Here is an 18153-nt window from a genome sequence, read left to right on the forward strand (position 1 = left end):
AAAGATATATTCTATCTCTGAAAATGAAGAAATACAACATTAGCAAACGTGAAAAAGCATGCAATTAAGTGTAGCAGACAGCCAATGAGAAAGATATATTCAACTTGTATGAAAAAAATAATGATAACTATGCATTATAAGGTGAAAACAAATAAAAATTTACTGAAAATGTAAACTTTCAAGAACAAATTCATTGGCTCCATAAAAAAAATTACATTTAAGATATAAGTTATGCATAAAGAAAATAGTAAAATTCGTTGCATATAATTCTTTAATAGAAAATTTGAATATTAAAATGGAAATGGAATTCAATTTTAATTAATTCATAATTAATTATGAACCACTTATAGAAAAACATTATGATATGATATGGAGCATAGATATGCATGCTTTTGCTTATAATTCACATTATGATCATAATTTGAACTTCTAGACTATAAAAAATTGGGTTCCCTGAACTATTTAACTAAAATTTACTATAATTAACTTGTTTATAGGATCATATGTAAGACAAAAAGCTTTAACAATTCCTATATAAATAGAATTGGAACATCAGTGAGCTTTCTAAAGCTTTAACTTGTTATCAGGACATGAGTGAACTTCCAATGAATGTTTGTTAATAATTTTTTAACGGAAGTCAGGATAAATAGAATTTAACAGAAAAAAAATTAAAATCAGACCAAATCAAGTTTTGTATAGTCACGAAAAAAATCAAGCTTTGTATAATTCACTGATACTTGGATTATATCATATTTAAAATAGTTGAGTAAATAATACTGCAAATAAAATGTTATTATATCTATTTGATATCATGAACATGCATAATACTTAGACCTAAGATAAATACTTGATTCTGAAAAACGTGAAATGTACTAATAGAAAAAAGGCAAAACTTCTTATCCTTTATGGCACTCAATGTGAAACTATTGGTGAATTGTCTGTTATAGCAGATAAACATTATGTTAAGTTTAGAAATTTTTACTGGTCAGAACCCCAATTGGTTAGAAGCACATCAGAAAAGGTGATGATTAGCATAGAGCAGTGCAAAAATCAGTTGAATTTGAAAAGGTTGGAAAGTTCAACAACAGAGCAAGGTAAGATTTATGAATAAATAAATGTTAACAAAAGATAACATTAATTAATAAAAAAGGATTTAAAAATATTGACGCATAAATATAATGAACTCTAATATGTCATCTAAAAATGTTGTATTAAGAATTTACCCATGTAATAGTAATAGTTAGAGTTATTTGTGATGTGAAAAATATATCAACTATAAAAACTGCTATCTAAAAATAAATACACTTTATTAAGAAAAGAAAAAATATAGAGTGAACTTATTAGAGTTCCAACTTGAATCTGTAACCAAAATTATGTTTCGGATAAAATCAAGGTGAGTTTCTCATAATGAAAAACATAGAGAGCTCACGAAAAAAATACATAGTTAGATCAAATTAATACAACTGCTAAATTAACATGAAACTGCATTACATGAATAGAAAGTTAAGAACATATTCAACTGGAGAAAAACCATTGGACATTGATAAGAAACAAAATAAACATCTCCAAATAGTACAAAAAAAAAGATACATCAAGTTCTAGTAAAAATCAAAGGCATATAATATTAATTGACATCGTAGTCTCATCAATGGATGAGACACTAAAACGCAAGACGCTGCCTTCCACCAGCTTATGATTCCTGCAAAACTTGCGCCATCCTTTTGTGAGAAACACCTCGTTGGGCCTAATATCACGCCATCGAAGCTTCATCCTTATAGACGGACCAGTCAGTTGAATAACATTTACAAAATCCAATTTTCTAGAAAATGCTCTGACAGCAAACCTGGCAGGAAGAAGCTGAAAATATACGAACATGATTAAATCAAAATTTAGCAAAAAAAATCAATATGCACTAATGATGAGAGTATATAAATGGATAAATGGATAGAAAACAATACCATTGCATAATGTTTAGATTGAAATGGAGATAGGACCTTAACTATTGAATACACAACCGGAGAAACAATCGAGGACGGAAGGGGAGGGGGAGGAAGAGGAAATTCATTCGGTGGGTTGGGGTTATGTGCAAGAACAAAATCACTGACTGAGTTCGAGATGTCATTGCCAATAGCGAAAGAATAATCATCATGAGAAAGGGGATGCGTCCTCATAACAGAATGACATCTAGTCTTGTAAAGATCAAGAGAAAAATTAGACTGCTTCTCGTTATGAATAAAAGGAAAATGAAGAGGTTCTTGATGGAATTGTGTTGGGATATTACTGTAGTGAGCTCTGTCAAAAAAGTTGTCATTGGCAAATGATGGAACATGAGTTGTGTTAAGAATTTGTGGTGTGCTTTGAAGTTGAAGACAAATGTCTAATGGGACTACACTATTATTATTATCAGATGGAAGGAGGTTTGTAGAGTTAACAGTATAAAATGATTCATTGATGGAATAAGGCTGAGGACTTTTATATGATAAATCTTTAACATGGACAGAGCTCAAGAGAGAAGATTCTTTAGATATATCAATGACACTATCAAACCCTACAGTGGGTTTAATATCTAGTGAAACCTTGAAAGGAGGAGATGAAAACTCCTTAACCTTCATGTTATGATCAATGACTTCATTAATTATGAAGTGGTTAGAACCTACATAAGAAACCTTAAGCCAACCACCAAGTTTAAGGCCATAGAAGGATGAAAAATTCCGAAAACCATTAACAATAATGCCCGTTCGGGGGCCTTTCTCAATCAGAACTTGCAACTCATTGCCAGCACAATCAGCAAACGTTAACAATGAAGCGAGCTCATCATGAAATCTCCTGTAAAAATTGCTTGGAAGCTCACCCATGTCCTGAGAACAAACATTCGAAAATACAGAACAGAAAATAAGCATTTGATACAAAAAAAATGACGCTCATAATAAATCTTGTTTAATAAATTTAAATGTTTGAAATAATAAACGATAACATGAACCAAAATCCATACCATCTCAGAAGAAACCTCAAGAAAAAATGAACGCCCTTGGGTTGTATCAGGAATAAGAGCCATTAGTTGATAGCAGCTAAAGGAAAGATATGTTATCAGGAATGAAAGTGCTAGAATGAGTTTGAAAATGGAGTATGTGATCAATGTACCATATGTTGAAATATATAGAACACGGTTCAGGATAATTATGAGGGGTATAAACAAACAAAAAAATAATGTTTGATTAGAGGTATAAGGATAAGGATATAAGGCTTTTAAGTTAAATTAGATGTATGGAAGAAGTAAAAATGACACTGAACAATTTAGTTAAACCAAGTGGATGGCTGAACATCTGAACAAAACAGAGATAATGGTTGGTTAGAGGTGAATGAATCATTAGTATCCTGACTGGTGACAGAAAATGATGAAAGATGTGGCAGATGGATTTCGTGTATAACTGGAGATGATGATTTTTCTAAGGAATCAATGTATAAAGAAAAGTAACACATCATGCATAACCCATCAGATGAGATTTGAAAGTTCAAACTAAATAGAATGTATTAATGCATGTATGATTTCACATAACATAAGAATGTTGTATACATTTAAATGTCATGAAGAATGGCATGTCGTATGGAACCCCATATGAAGGGTTTATGGATTTGCATGTCAACAACATAGGCACCCCATCTGAGAGCCTTGACAGGCTGGAATTCCACTAAGTTGAAAGCCTCTATTAGAAGAATAATATTTGATTAATGGTTGCGACAATTAATGAATGTTAAATAAGATAAGTTCTGGCTGTTTTTTTGTCTCCCTAGCATTACTCTTTTTGGTGCAACGTAAAGCAAATAATAAATGTAGGGCAAAGTACTAAATTAGTCCTCTATATTTGGGCGTAATCCTGTTTTTGTCCTTAAGGTTTAAAGTGTTCTATTTGAATTCAAAAATTTTTTATTTAGCTTCAATTTAGTCCCATCGTGAGGTCAAAGATAAATAATTAACGAAATGTCATACATGACAGCAGTATAAGAACAAGGTCGATAATTTGGAGAATAGGTACAAGCTCCAGAGACACAAAATCAACTGTGGATGCATCAATACATGTATTTAACATTTTTTTTAGTTTTATAGAAAATATTTCATTTTAATTATAAGAAAAATAATAAATAAATGTATTGATGCATCCATGGTTGATTTTGTGTCTCTGGAATTTGTACTTATTCTTTAGATTATCGACCTTGTTCTTATACTACTGTCATGTAGAACATTTTGTTAATTATTTATCTTGGACCTCCGGTGGGACTAAATTAAAGCTAAATGAAATTTTTTTGGATTCAAATAGAACACTTTAAACCTTAAAAGACTAAAATAAAATTATATCTAAACGAGAGGACCAATTTAATAATTTACTGGTAAATGTATTCCATCGCGAAATTTACCTCAATTTCAGCGCACAAATTTGATGGACGTTTTTTTTTCCTTTTCGGTATTTTTCAAGATTTCTATGTGTTTTCCCTATCAGTATCTTTCACCTTATTTCAAAAATAGAAAACCACAAAAAAGGGTATGAAAATTACTTTTTTTTAGTGGCCCACTTAATAAGATCCCAGCCACTTAATTATCAATTGACAATTTGATATCTGAGATGATTTGGTAAAGTTTTTCAAGAATGTATTTATATTTTTTAAAAAGTATAAATATTTTTTGTATTTGATAAATTAAAAAATTTATATATTTTTAAAAGTATTCAAAGAAAATTTTTTTAAAATTGATTTATATTTATTAAAATTAATAAATTTAATATAATTTTATATATTAATTAATATTTAAATTTAATTCTTACATTAATATTTATTATAGTATTTTAAATTTTAAAATTTATTTATTAAATATATTTTTTATTATTTGTACTTATTAAAAATTATTTTTTATTTAATTTATCAAATATAAATATTACAACTTTAAAAAAAAATTATCCTTTAAAAATTAACTTTTATAAACTACTTCAAAAAAGTAGAAACTTTTTCAAACCAAGGCATAATCTTTCCCGTTCATGCTTGAAAAATTAAGCATGTCATTTTTAACAAGAGGTCTAAATACTCACCAAGTTAAAAGTTTCTTCGTTATCATCTTTCCGTATGATTTATCATATGTCACCACTTGTTTGATAAGAATAAGGAATATTGATTCTTTTCGGTTAATTATTCTTGTACCAAATTAAGAGGTTTAGGACTTATATTTCGATCAAATTCGGTGTCTTAGAAAATTTGACAATGCAAGCATATATATTAGAGGTATAAACAAGTGGCCTTCATTTCTAGTGACCAATAATTAACATACAACAAAGAAGCTAAGAACATATCATATCATATATATAACTACTAGATGAATACACTGGTTATCAAATCAAAAAAATATTTTTAAGCATATATTCTCTCTAAGATGCAAGGCCAAAGAAAGATAATAGATAGAATACAATGCAAATTGCAACTGGAAAGTGGAAAGGTACGAAGAAAATTCAGAGAACGAACCATGCATGCGTGCATTATAATTCTGACTATATGCAAATGGGAAATTAAAATTCAACAAATAAATATAAGTGTATAAAATAAAGCTTTTGGCACGTGGTCAAGCATCAACGTAACTATTGATGGTCTTAATCCATGCATGGAGGTCATGTCTCTCTATTTGTCGTTATATGCCCAATTTCAAGTTTCATATATGATTTTTATCATACTTTCCCTTAATTTAATTATATATAAAATATACATGATAGTTTTCTATGATAGGTTTTCATTCGATTTTTTCTTCCTTCAAAATTTTCATATAGTTACATTTTTTATGTTACTGATCATATATGACCAATGGAGTCCAACTTTTGGAATATGTGACGTAAGTGTGATGACTAATTAAGTAAAGTTTGATATTTGTTTGTACACAATTTATCAGTAACTAAAAGGATTATCCAAAGCATTTTATTAAATATTTTGAGTTTCATATTATTAAGTGCATAGCTAGTGTTTATATACATAATAAGAGCAACTATAAACAACCAACTTGTAAGTAATATATAGTTAATATTAATTAATTTTTTATCGTAAAATTATTTTTTAAAAATTTAAATTTCATAAATTAAAATAAAAATTTAAGATTTAGAATTGCTTTGTTAGATAAAAAAATTAATTTCTAATTATTAAACTCATATAAAAAAAGTTTTTGGTAAGTTATTAACTTTTCAGGCTCCGTAACAAGAAATTATATATTTTGTTAATTATAAAGAGAATCTCTCGCATAAATTATTTTAAATGGATAAAAATCATTTTTTGATACTTTTAATTTTTTTTAGTGGTTTAATAAAGTTTCTATTAAACTTAAGTTGATCTAGGCCATACGCAGACTTACATCAAGATAACAGTAAAATAAATTTTTAGTTATTTAGGATATTCTCTAATTTCACAAATTAAAAATTAATTTATTAAAAATTTAAATTTTATTTAAAAATTTATTATTAATTAATAAATTATTATACATATAACATAAAATATAAATTACTAATATTTATTTAAATATGATCCTTTGACCAACTAAATCAATTCGATCAATAGAATAGGTAAACATATGTTTTATTGGTGAAATAAATAAAGCATGAGAATATATATTTCTCTATATTATTTGATATTCCATGGCCATAACAATGCCAAATCAGCACTAATAATATACCCTACACAACGCATTCTTCGCCACTTGTACGTGCTTGGTGAAGAGTCAAATCAACTTCCACAATATTGAAAAGTTCTAATTGGCTGCTTATGGGACAGCCTCCAAAAATTAAAGTCAAATGACACCTCCCACATATTTCCATGGTTTAGCTCATCAAATCAACAAAATAATACTTTATTGTTATTATTATTATATGATTCTAACTTGTGAACCAATTAGAAAAGTATTACAAATAGTGACTTTGAAATATCAACACGTAAACTGCATGCTTTACAGTTATAAGTTCCAACAACCAAATCTCCTTCTTCGCTCTATATAAAGAAGCTTCGTTTAGGACATCAAACACAACATTTTCAAATCAACCTCTAAACATATACATTAAACCTCATCAAATACGTCTTAGATTTTAACCATTACTTTTTCTTACAAAACATTATTGGCCATAAAAGTTCAATGGCAGCAATGCGTTTGCTCTTCAATTTTCTCATTGTTCCCTTCTTTCTATCAACTTTTGTCTATGCCTATTCTTCAAATGATGTTAAACATTGGTGTAGCCAAACCCCAAACCCTCAACCATGTGAGTATTTCTTGAGCAACAACCCTAATCACCAAACCAAACCTATTAACCAAAAAAGTGACTTTCTCAAGATTTCATTACAACTTGCCCAAGAGAGAGCTCTCATAGGTCATGCAAATACTCTTTCACTTGGCACAAAGTGCCGCAACCAACTTGAAAGAGTTGCATGGAATGATTGTGTTGACCTCTATCAACAAACCATTCATAAACTCAACAAAACCCTAGACCCTAACACCAAGTGCTCCCAAGTTGATGCTCAAACATGGCTTAGCACTGCTCTCACAAACCTTGAGACATGCAAAGCTGGCTTCTATGAACTTGGTGTTCAAGACTATGTCCTTCCTCTAATGTCCAACAATGTTACTAAGTTGCTAAGCAACACTTTGGCTCTTAACAACAATGGTGAATCTCATCAAGAGCCAAGTTACAAAAATGGATTCCCAACATGGGTCAAGCCTGGTGATAGAAAATTGCTACAAGCATCTTCTCCAGCTTCTCAAGCTAATGTAGTGGTGGCCAAAGACGGATCCGGAAAATACACAACAGTTATGGCAGCCATAAATGCAGCACCAAAGAGTAGCAGTGGAAGGTATGTGATATATGTGAAGGCCGGGATTTACAACGAGCAAGTAGAGATAAAGGCAAATAATATAATGTTAGTGGGAGATGGTATTGGAAAAACCATAATCACGGGCAGCCAAAGTGTGGGAGGAGGCACCACAACCTTCCGTTCCGCCACCGTTGGTAAGTAGAAGAATATCATTACTCCAATCATCTTTGTTTTTCTTTCCTTTACTTTGGACAATACTAAACTTTGTTTTAATTTTGACAGCTGTAACTGGAGATGGATTTATTGGTCAAGGCATGACATTTAGGAACACAGCAGGTGCAGCAAATCATCAAGCTGTTGCATTGCGTTCAGGATCAGACTTATCAGTTTTCTATCAATGCAGTTTCGAAGGTTATCAAGACACATTATATGTTTATTCTGATAGACAATTCTACAAAGAATGTGATATTTATGGCACTGTTGACTTTATCTTTGGTAATGCTGCTGTTGTCTTCCAAAACTGTAATCTATATGCAAGAAACCCTCCTAACAAAATTAACACCATCACTGCACAAGGAAGAACCGATCCAAACCAAAACACTGGAATTTCCATTCACAATTGTGTGGTTACAGCTGCATCAGATTTGAAAGCAGTGCAAAGCTCAGTTAAAACTTATCTTGGAAGGCCATGGCAACAATATTCAAGAACCGTGTTCATGAAGAGTTCTCTTGATAGCTTGATTGATCCAGCAGGTTGGTTGGAATGGAATGGTAACTTTGCATTAACCACATTGTATTATGGAGAGTACATGAACACAGGACTTGGATCTTCAACCGCAAACAGAGTTAAATGGGGAGGTTATCATGTTATTACCAGTGCTGCTGAAGCTTCAAAATTCAGTGTTGCAAATTTCATTGCTGGCAACTCATGGCTACCTTCCACTCGTATTCCTTTCACAGCTGGTCTTTAAATATTTTTCTTAGCTTTTTCTTATATATCTCTTCATTATTTTATTATTTTTTATTTTTTTGGTTAATACACATTGATTTCTAAATGTTGTACAAGCATATACATTAGGAAATACTTTCATTTCATTGTGATTGTTTTCATTATTTGTTATAGATTTTGCTTAGAGTATACACACAAGTAATTCCTTGTGTAAAGTTGTATGAAGTTTCTATGGAGCTTTTGAGATTGAATCGTAATAATATATTTCAATTAATTTATGCTTTTTAATTTGTTCACAATAAGTACATTGAACATTTATAATATTAAAATCATTCTTGTCAGAATCGAACCAACAATCAAATCACTGACAAAATTGATCCTATTTAAATAAAAAAATATAAAATAGTTTACAATCTAAAATTAAAATTTAAAATATATATATCTTCACTAATATTTTAAAAATAATTAAATTTTAACAAATTATAATTAACAAGTTATAATTTAATTAATAAATAAGTATATAAAATTTTAGTATTTTGTTATAATAAAAATTTTTTAATTTTATTTTTATATTAAAGTAAATATTTTTATTTTAATAACTAATTAATTAATTTATATTTATTATATTGTTATATACTATATATATTTATTAAAAAATAATATTAATAAATATCATATAATCATAAAAAATAATTATATTATAACTAATAAAAATATTTAATATTTTTTATTTATATATTTAATTATTTTTATATTAATAATTATGAGTAATAAAAAATATAATTAATTTAAATATAAGTGAGTATAAAATTAAAATAATATTTAAAAAAATTATTGTACATTTTTATTATATAATTAATAATTAACATTTAAAATAATAAAAAATAATATAACTTTTTTTTTGTTTATCCAAACAATATCCCCCACCCAACAGATTAATAACAATATAACTTATTACTGGTAAGCAGAACATACATGCATAAAAAAATCCAAATTTAAACTACATCTTTGTACGATTTTTTGGTTGAACTGAGTAATCCAATTCTATTCGTACACCTATTATTGCTAGAAAAGAAAATTCAATTATTATAATTTTTAAAGCGTTAACATTTGATAAAGGTTTTAAGTTTAACTAATATGTATTTTAAAAAAATATTAAGATTAGTATTAATAAAAAAAATTAATATTTATATTAATAAATATATGCAAAAAATTCATTAAAAATCAAAATTTTTGTTTTTTATACAAAATTTCTCAATTAAAATTTTTGTTTTTTCTTAATTATTGTTTTACGGCTAAATTTTTTAAATTTTAACTTACACGCAACCTTATATGTTACTTAGTTACTAAGACAAGAAAAAAAAAAGTGATTTTTGGTGCGAAAATGTTTGGTAACTAAAGAAAATCAGCCAAAAACAGCTATAACTTGCCTTATTTAGTATTCACTAGTGAAAGGACCCGTGCTACGCACGAAAAAAATTACATACAAAAACTAAATAATTTTAAACCAAACATATGGAAGGAATTACATGAAATCAATTTAAAAACATTTAACATAACTTGAAACACAATAGTATCACATAAAAAATGTAAAACTACTTGAAATAACATCAAAAAATATTGTTAAAAATTTCCCTGAATACTACATTTATTGTACTACCCTTGGGCATGGTACCATTATTCTGAATCAGCACTCTAAGGCATTTCTTTGATTTTACTCGAGAGAGTGCAACATACAGTTGTCCATGTGTAAAAACGGGTTTCGACAAAAATAGCCCAACAACACCCAAAGTCTGTCCCTGCGCCTTATTTATAGTCATTGCAAATGAAACAATCAAAGGGAATTGCCTCCTTCTGAACCTAAAAGGGAGTGTGTCATTATTTGGTATCATGTCCATGCGTGGAATGAGCACAACTCGGCCTGTCTGGTCCCCCGTCAATATAATGCACTCAATTACATGATTACCTAAACGACGAACCTGCATTCTCGTGCCATTGCACAACCCATTAGACTGATCAATGTTCCGAAGCAACATAACTGGTACACCTTCCTTCAAGCATATTTGGTGTGGAGGTAAACCTGAACAATTAATCGCATTCAAAACATCAGGTGAAAATGTGTCTAACTCAGACTCCATATTACCTTCTTCAACACATAGAGAATCAGAACTAAGATAAACTTTCTGTTCTCCAGGTAGTCGACTCATAATACTGTTGTTCACCTCATTCACAACTTCTAATGTGGGAGCAAGAATCGAACGTTCCTTGAAGTAATCAGTGTGGTTCAAGTTAGAAACAATATTTGGATAGACAAAATGTACCAACTCTCCAAAACCATCTTCAGTATCATTTATGAGCATGTCATCTAGAATCAAAACTTCTGACTCACCATCTGTAGAATCACCGGCGAATCCATCACCAATCTGGATAAGCCACTTGGCAAATTCGTTAACCTCACTATTGTCTTCGGAAATATCAGAAGATGCTAAACGCATATTCCTTGTTAAATTCAAGACTGAGCAGTGATCCCAGAGGTAAGATGAATTAATGGAAGCTTGAACAATATCTTGACGTGATCCCATCGGTATGACTGGAAGAATCTGTCGAAAGTCACCACCTAGTACAACAACCTTACCTGCAAAAGCCATGCTCGGCTTGTAAGATCGTTCATATCTTAGGATATCCTTCAGTGACTTGTCCAATGCCTCATAACAGTGTTTGTTCAACATTGGAGCTTCGTCCCATATAATCAAACTGGCTCTGGAAACCAACTTAGCAAGAGATGAACCTTGTTTAATGTTGCAAACTGAATCCTCGTTAATGTTTAGAGGTATCTTAAATTTTGAATGAGTAGTGCGTCCATTGGGGAGAAGTAGTGAAGCAATACCACTTGATGCAACATTTAGAACAATCTTTCCCTCACACCTTAATGAAGCAGAAAGCGTACGCCAAAGGAATGTCTTGCCAGTACCACCATACCCATAAACAAAGTAAAATCCGCCACGATCCATGTTCACGGCATCAAGTATTGTATGATATGCATAGCTCTGTTCATTATTCATAGATTGCAAAGCATCATTCAACTCTTGACGGAGTAAAATTCTATCAAAATTCAACTCATCCATTATCAACCGATCCTCAATACCATCAATCGCTTGCATATCGGGATAAGGCAACGTAGAAAATTCTTTCAAAGATCTACCATTAGCTTGTAATCGTTCCTCAAGTTTCATCAATGTTAAGTTCAAAATCTGATCATCAGCTAATACTAAATCTGTAAAATTTATAACAAAATGGTAATCACCGAAGAAGAAAACCAAGAAAAGTTAACACAACTGCATAATTATATGAGAGAGTGATAAATAATAGTATAAAAAAATAAACAACGAACCATCAGAATGGTGAATCCTTCTCTGCAAGTATAGTATGTCTTCGGATAATTGCTGATAGCATGATTGCCAAACTACTTCAGGGCGAGATATGTTATTAGATATAAGAAGAACAACAAAGAGATCACGAACATACGAACCAGATGCCCATGAACTTGCTTCCAAAATAGCATCATTAAACTCCTTGTCATCTTGAAGAAGACCTAATGCATAACATGCTTCCTTGAATGTGTCATAAACAACACCTTCGACGGTCCTAATATCAATGAAACTTTTGCATCCTTTCTGTATGTTAAGTAAAAGTCTCAAATAATAATCTTCACCATTCCCCCTAGGGACATGAGTTAACCGGCCAATAGAAAAACCCTATTTTCGTGGGACCCACATGGAAACATCATCTTTCCATACAAACTTGTTTGGGAACTCACTATAGGTCAAGGACCTGGCAAAGGGATACACATTATTAGCAAGGAACCATGCCAATAATTTGGTCAACTTGCCTTCTACACGATTCAGAACAGCTTGAATATTATCATGATCTCTGAAAATTACAGGATGATCTTCAGGGAGGTGAAAAGGCAACCTAATAACAGCAGGTTCTTTAATTTGAATGTCATAACCAAATAATCTCCAAGCCGCCTCGCATGAGGATATATAACGACAGTCATAATAGTTGTTTATTTCATCCACTACACGTCCAGACATTGAGTCCTCGGCAGATTGATAGAAAGAAGCAGTTACACGATCATTACCCTTGTGCACATATTTAAATAGATACTTGATAGCAGAAGTTTGGCATGTATGCTCCACATTTATATGACAGCCATACCTCAGCAACAAATAAGGATTGTATGGTACAATGAATGAATTATCAATGATAACATTCCTCTTTGTTAACGTTCGACCATTGTCTGGTCTCTTATACTTGGGGAACCCGGCTTCATCAATAACAGTACGTGACCTAAATGGCTTAGGAAAAAATTTTGAACAGTGGCCCTCTACCATGCACGGACTCTTTTTGTTATGTCGACCGCAAGGACCATGTACCATGAATCTCTCAACAGCAGCATACAACTTTGGTCTACGACGCTTATCAGGTATCTCAGCAGAAATAAACTTATCAATATCTGATGGAGACTTTGGCTTGTCTAGAGGATGAATGAATAACAATATGTGTGCATGGGGTAAACCCCTCTTCTGAAATTCAACAGTGCATACATCTGAAACAATTAGAAAAAAATAGAGTTAAAACAAATATGACAATTTGTACGTATAACATGTAATAATAATGAACTTCTAAAATATATCTTACATCCAACAATTTTTCCAAAAGGAACACCGCTTTTAAAATCGCTGATTAAATGATTAAGCTTAATCTTGAATATCCTTGATACAATGTCTGGACGATCCTGAGGTGATAAACCAGAACCGTGAAGCAATCTCTTAACCTCATCCCAGTCAGGATTGGAAGTAATTGTAATAAAGAAGCTAGGATATCCAGCATATTTGCAAATAGCAAAAGCATCCTTGCAGTTGTTAAACATGTACCTAGGACCACCGGTAAATGTGCTAGGAAGAATAATACGCTGCCCAGTGGCAACGGCGTCAGCTTCGCCTCTTACGAATGACTCATGTAAGGCCTTGTATCTTTCAACCCTTAACTTTGGCTGGTTAAATCTAATAAAGCTCAATCGTTCAGCCTCAACCATTGTATATGCATCAACCAAGAATTGTTGGAAAAGTCTAGCAGAATGTAACAAAATAGGAGAATCTTGAGACCTCATCTGCAAGCGATAGGCAAAGAACTCCCTCATGCTGATAGTTTTCCTCTTCTTTGAACCATCAATATTGTAATGAAAGGAAGTTTCAATTCCAACCCTATATCCGTCCTCCGCATATGGAAACAATAAAGGATACTGCAAAGCAAGGTATTGTGGGTGAAGAACATCAATCCTTTTTAACTGGCTAGAATGTGACTCAACTATTATATCCCTTTCCAAAGAGGACTCATCAATATCACCCAATATGATAACTGCAACCTCAGATACTGTTGGCAAATTATAACGCCTTCCATCAGTATTCCTTCTTCTAATCAACTTAATTCTTATGTCAGGAGGATTAAAATCTTTAAACCGGTCTCGAGCATATCGAAACGTCCTTGCTAATGGGTTGTGAATATCAAGCATAGTTTTAAGTTGAGCTACAATAACTCTTTCCACATCGGTGATATCATCAGATTGCCTATTTAATATTTATAACTGAATTAGACATATTTGGCTGCACAAAAAATACTTGTAGTATAAAATTATTAAAAAAGGTTAATAAAATTTAGAAAACTAAACTTACCGAACAGCCTTAATTCGATTCTCGACTTCATTATCAGTATCATATATATATAGCTGAGCAAACTTTAGGGTATTATTCACTGACGGAAGTAAGCTACCAATAGAATGGTAATTCTGACCGCTAAGTAAAAATGTTGGTGGGGTAGATCCATTGTTTATGTTGTTGTTCATTCTACCAGCCATAGATGTGAATGAAAACATAGAATTGAATAGTCGAATTTTCTTCTTAAAGAACCTCGATGTCTCATCATGCTTAAAGTGAAGATTTTGTAAAATATCAGGAGTTGATTTAAGAATAGGCAATTGAACCTTCCCATCCATACAACAAAGACCAAAATGTGGTGTAGCATGCCCATTAGTTCTGGTTAATCTCTCTTTATTCCACATGTTGGCATTGCAAAATAGACAACAAAAAATAGGATCACCCGCATCCCAATAATCTATAGAAGAATAACATGCAGAAATTTTATGCAGAAAATAGAAAAAAAAAGTTAATAAACATATATATAAATTAATAAAAATAATCCTAAACATTTGTAAAGGGTAAGGCTATAAACCTTCCTCGTTTTCTTCAAGCTGATCATGATCAGAATGTTGAAAAACATGTCCTGTATATTATGAAAGAGATAAACAAATAAATAAGACCTCTAAAATATTTAAGGATTTTGTTATCATATGCCTTTAAGAAACACGTTAATAAATATTAATTGTATCTGCTAATTTTTATAAACTTTTGTTCAAAATTATCCTCTAAAATTATTAGTGTTAAATCTGAAAAATGTTAATTGACCTTTTACATTATTTTTCTTTATTTCTTCTTCATATTTTCTTATACATACAAATAAGAAAATTAATAATGCCGTGGAGTACATGGTTTCTAGCATTTCCTATTTGCATTGTAATTCCTCAACCTATCTAATTTACTCTCTTTGTTATATGCTCATCTGTTTTAAAAAAAATTTTAATTAATCTGTCTTGTTATTTGATAAAGCAAATTAAAGATACACCGAAATACTATTTAAAAGCTAACGATTCTTACCCATTTTTACTTGTTAAAAAATAGAGTTTTATAATTTTTTTGTTTAATTTGTTGAATGTACTCTCTCAATTTATCTACTCACACCTACCTTATCTGTTATAGATGTTACATTGTAGTAGTAAAAGAAGGGTAAAAAATGAAAAAAAAAATAAATATGCTTGAGTGAAAAAATAATTTTACATATAATATATAGATATTATGTTGTAACGGTGAATTCAGAAAAAAATTAAATATGCTTACGTAAAAAATTAAATCGACCGAATATTTTTAGAGAAAATTTTGAATAATGTAATTAAAGTTTTAAAGCTTAATTTAGGAATGAAAATATGAGAGATGATGATATTAATTTAGTAGACTAACTAATCCTTAAATGACACATGAATTTATAATTATCAAATACAATTAATGCTTCTAAGCTATTTCCTAAGGGAATAGAATAGCAAAATCAAATATTTAATTAGGACATAATATATAAAAGCTATATAATAGAAATTAAAATTATTACCAACTGCATCCACTGTATCTGACTCGGGTATGAAGGCATCATCTACAGCAATGTCATCATATCCATCAATGACTGCATACATAGATATATCATTACATAATAATTGTACCTTGTATATAAGTAAATAGCATTACTCTAAATAATTGAAAAAATACAAAAGGTGTAAAATACATTCGCAGTCATGTTGAACTTCTTGGGAAGAAATTTCAACTGAGTAAGCTGCTGAATGATCGATGTCTAATTGGGATTCGTTAAACAAATTACGGGTAGTCCCAGCAAGATGAATCAACGTCTTTGAAGATGGAATCAAAGGACGTTTGCTCCTAAATTCATACGGAATGAACAACTGAATCAATATTGAAAAGAAACTCTACAGAACAAAAATAAATATAATAATAACACATAAGTGATGTGGGATAACTGCTTCAAAATAACTACATGAATAATTTCATGTCTGCCGAATATACCTGTAACTTGTTTCAACATCTAGATTGGCAGATGGAACCAAAATAGTCTCCGCATTGGCTCCGAGGTTAGAAGTAACATTCTGCTTCAGAGAATGATTCTCCTTACCATGAATTTGACCTCCACATGTATTAATGGATATAGCAGAATATTGAGCTAATATGATATTTCAGTTAATAATTAAAAAAAAATCACATATAGACGTAATTTAAATAAACATCAGTAAAAAGAATCAAATGGGATGAAATTTAAAAATTCGGACCATTAGTCTTGTCAGATAGAGGTGTTCTATTTTGCCCATCACAAAGACGAACATCATAACGATGTATTGAAGTAGAGGCACTGTCATAATTCTGAGTGGATTGAAATATATTTTCCTTCTCGCACAATATAGGTGAATGATTTGTTGTAGAATGCCTCTTCATAGGTAATATTTGGCCATCTGCAAGTTTCATAAATTCAAAACATCTAATTAAATCGAAGGCTAAATCATAAGAAAATAACAAAGAGCACGAAATGATTGTTTGTGATAAATTCGAAAAGGAGCATACTATCTAACCTTCAAAGGCCACGTTTTTAGCCCTTTTCTGCCTTCTAATGAGACTCCTATTAAGCCTTGCAAGCTTAGGAGAAATCTGATAATCTGTGTCTTCCATTTCTAATGAATATAAGTTTGCTGGATATATGATGAATACAGTGGATGAAAGAAATTTTAGAGAATGGTTAATGAATTCAATGAATATAGAAAATGATAGCTAATGAGGGGAACAAAAAAAAGAACTGAGACATACCAAACTAATAAGAAATTGAAATTACAATAAGAACATATGACATAAAACTGAGATACACAACTGGAAATGGACTATATAATGAAAGAAAGTGACAATAATATACACATATAATATGTTTGTATAACCTCTCTAAATAGACCTCTATGGTTACGTTCTATGTGATAGCAATAATTAAGAAATACAGGCCCAATGGATGGTGAATGGAGGAAAACACACAACCTACCATGTAGGCTACAATTTAATTGTTATATTTAAATTGTTTGAGTACAGTTGAATAAAGTGAAAAAAATATTGAAGGGCATAATAATATATAAAAAGGCAAGAAATCAGTGTAAGCTATAATTATATAACAGAAGAAAAAATGATACCGCATAAGGGTGAATATGTCAGTGGTAGAATTGAAAAAAACTATTAAATCTATAAAAATGATAAAATAATTTATTAAAACTAAAATGTAGCTAATGATCGTCAAAATGTTAAAAAATTTATATAACCGATACACCAACTATATATGGAACAACAACCAGTAAATACATTGAATGTATCAGCTTAAAAGTTATATCACGATCTGGTCATTAAAAACTTGTAAAGCTTGATTGTAACATAAAGAATCCCAAAAATAAAAACAAAATCAGATAATTAAATAGAATTAATAAGCACAGTCAAAATAATATAAATAAATGAACAGTGTATCTTACTTCAAACACTTAACATTATAATTAATCATTACATTGATTGATGCATAATGTTTTTTAGATAGCTAGAGAAGTTTACAAAAAAAAAAATGTCTAGATACTTAGGTACCATGAAGATCATAACATGGTACTTGCATATCTAACCATAATACCA

The 18153-nt window shown here is 30.5% G+C and overlaps 2 protein-coding genes across 2 annotated transcripts; one reads left to right on the top strand and one right to left on the bottom strand.

Moving 5' to 3' along the window:
- The first annotated feature begins 7028 nt into the window (after positions 1 to 7028).
- LOC112728230 (pectinesterase 2-like) lies at positions 7029 to 9044 on the top strand. The gene is made up of 2 exons (XM_025778283.2): positions 7029 to 8015; positions 8104 to 9044. Exons 1-2 carry the CDS (start codon positions 7148 to 7150, stop codon positions 8790 to 8792), a joined length of 1557 nt encoding a protein of 518 aa, XP_025634068.1. The 5' UTR covers positions 7029 to 7147; the 3' UTR covers positions 8793 to 9044.
- Positions 9045 to 10380: 1336 nt separating this feature from the next.
- On the bottom strand, positions 10381 to 17169 carry LOC112730535 (uncharacterized). The gene is made up of 11 exons (XM_025780615.1): positions 17073 to 17169; positions 16776 to 16955; positions 16516 to 16669; positions 16220 to 16371; positions 16049 to 16120; positions 15062 to 15112; positions 14506 to 14944; positions 13472 to 14400; positions 12541 to 13379; positions 12162 to 12444; positions 10381 to 12044 (listed from the first exon to the last, which is right to left on the bottom strand). The coding sequence occupies exons 1-11, from the start codon at positions 17167 to 17169 to the stop codon at positions 10381 to 10383; spliced, it is 4860 nt and encodes a 1619-aa protein (XP_025636400.1).
- Positions 17170 to 18153: the final 984 nt, after the last annotated feature.

This window comes from Arachis hypogaea, chromosome 12 (genome assembly GCF_003086295.3).
Source record: "Arachis hypogaea cultivar Tifrunner chromosome 12, arahy.Tifrunner.gnm2.J5K5, whole genome shotgun sequence".
NCBI classification, from domain to species: Eukaryota; Viridiplantae; Streptophyta; class Magnoliopsida; order Fabales; family Fabaceae; genus Arachis; species Arachis hypogaea.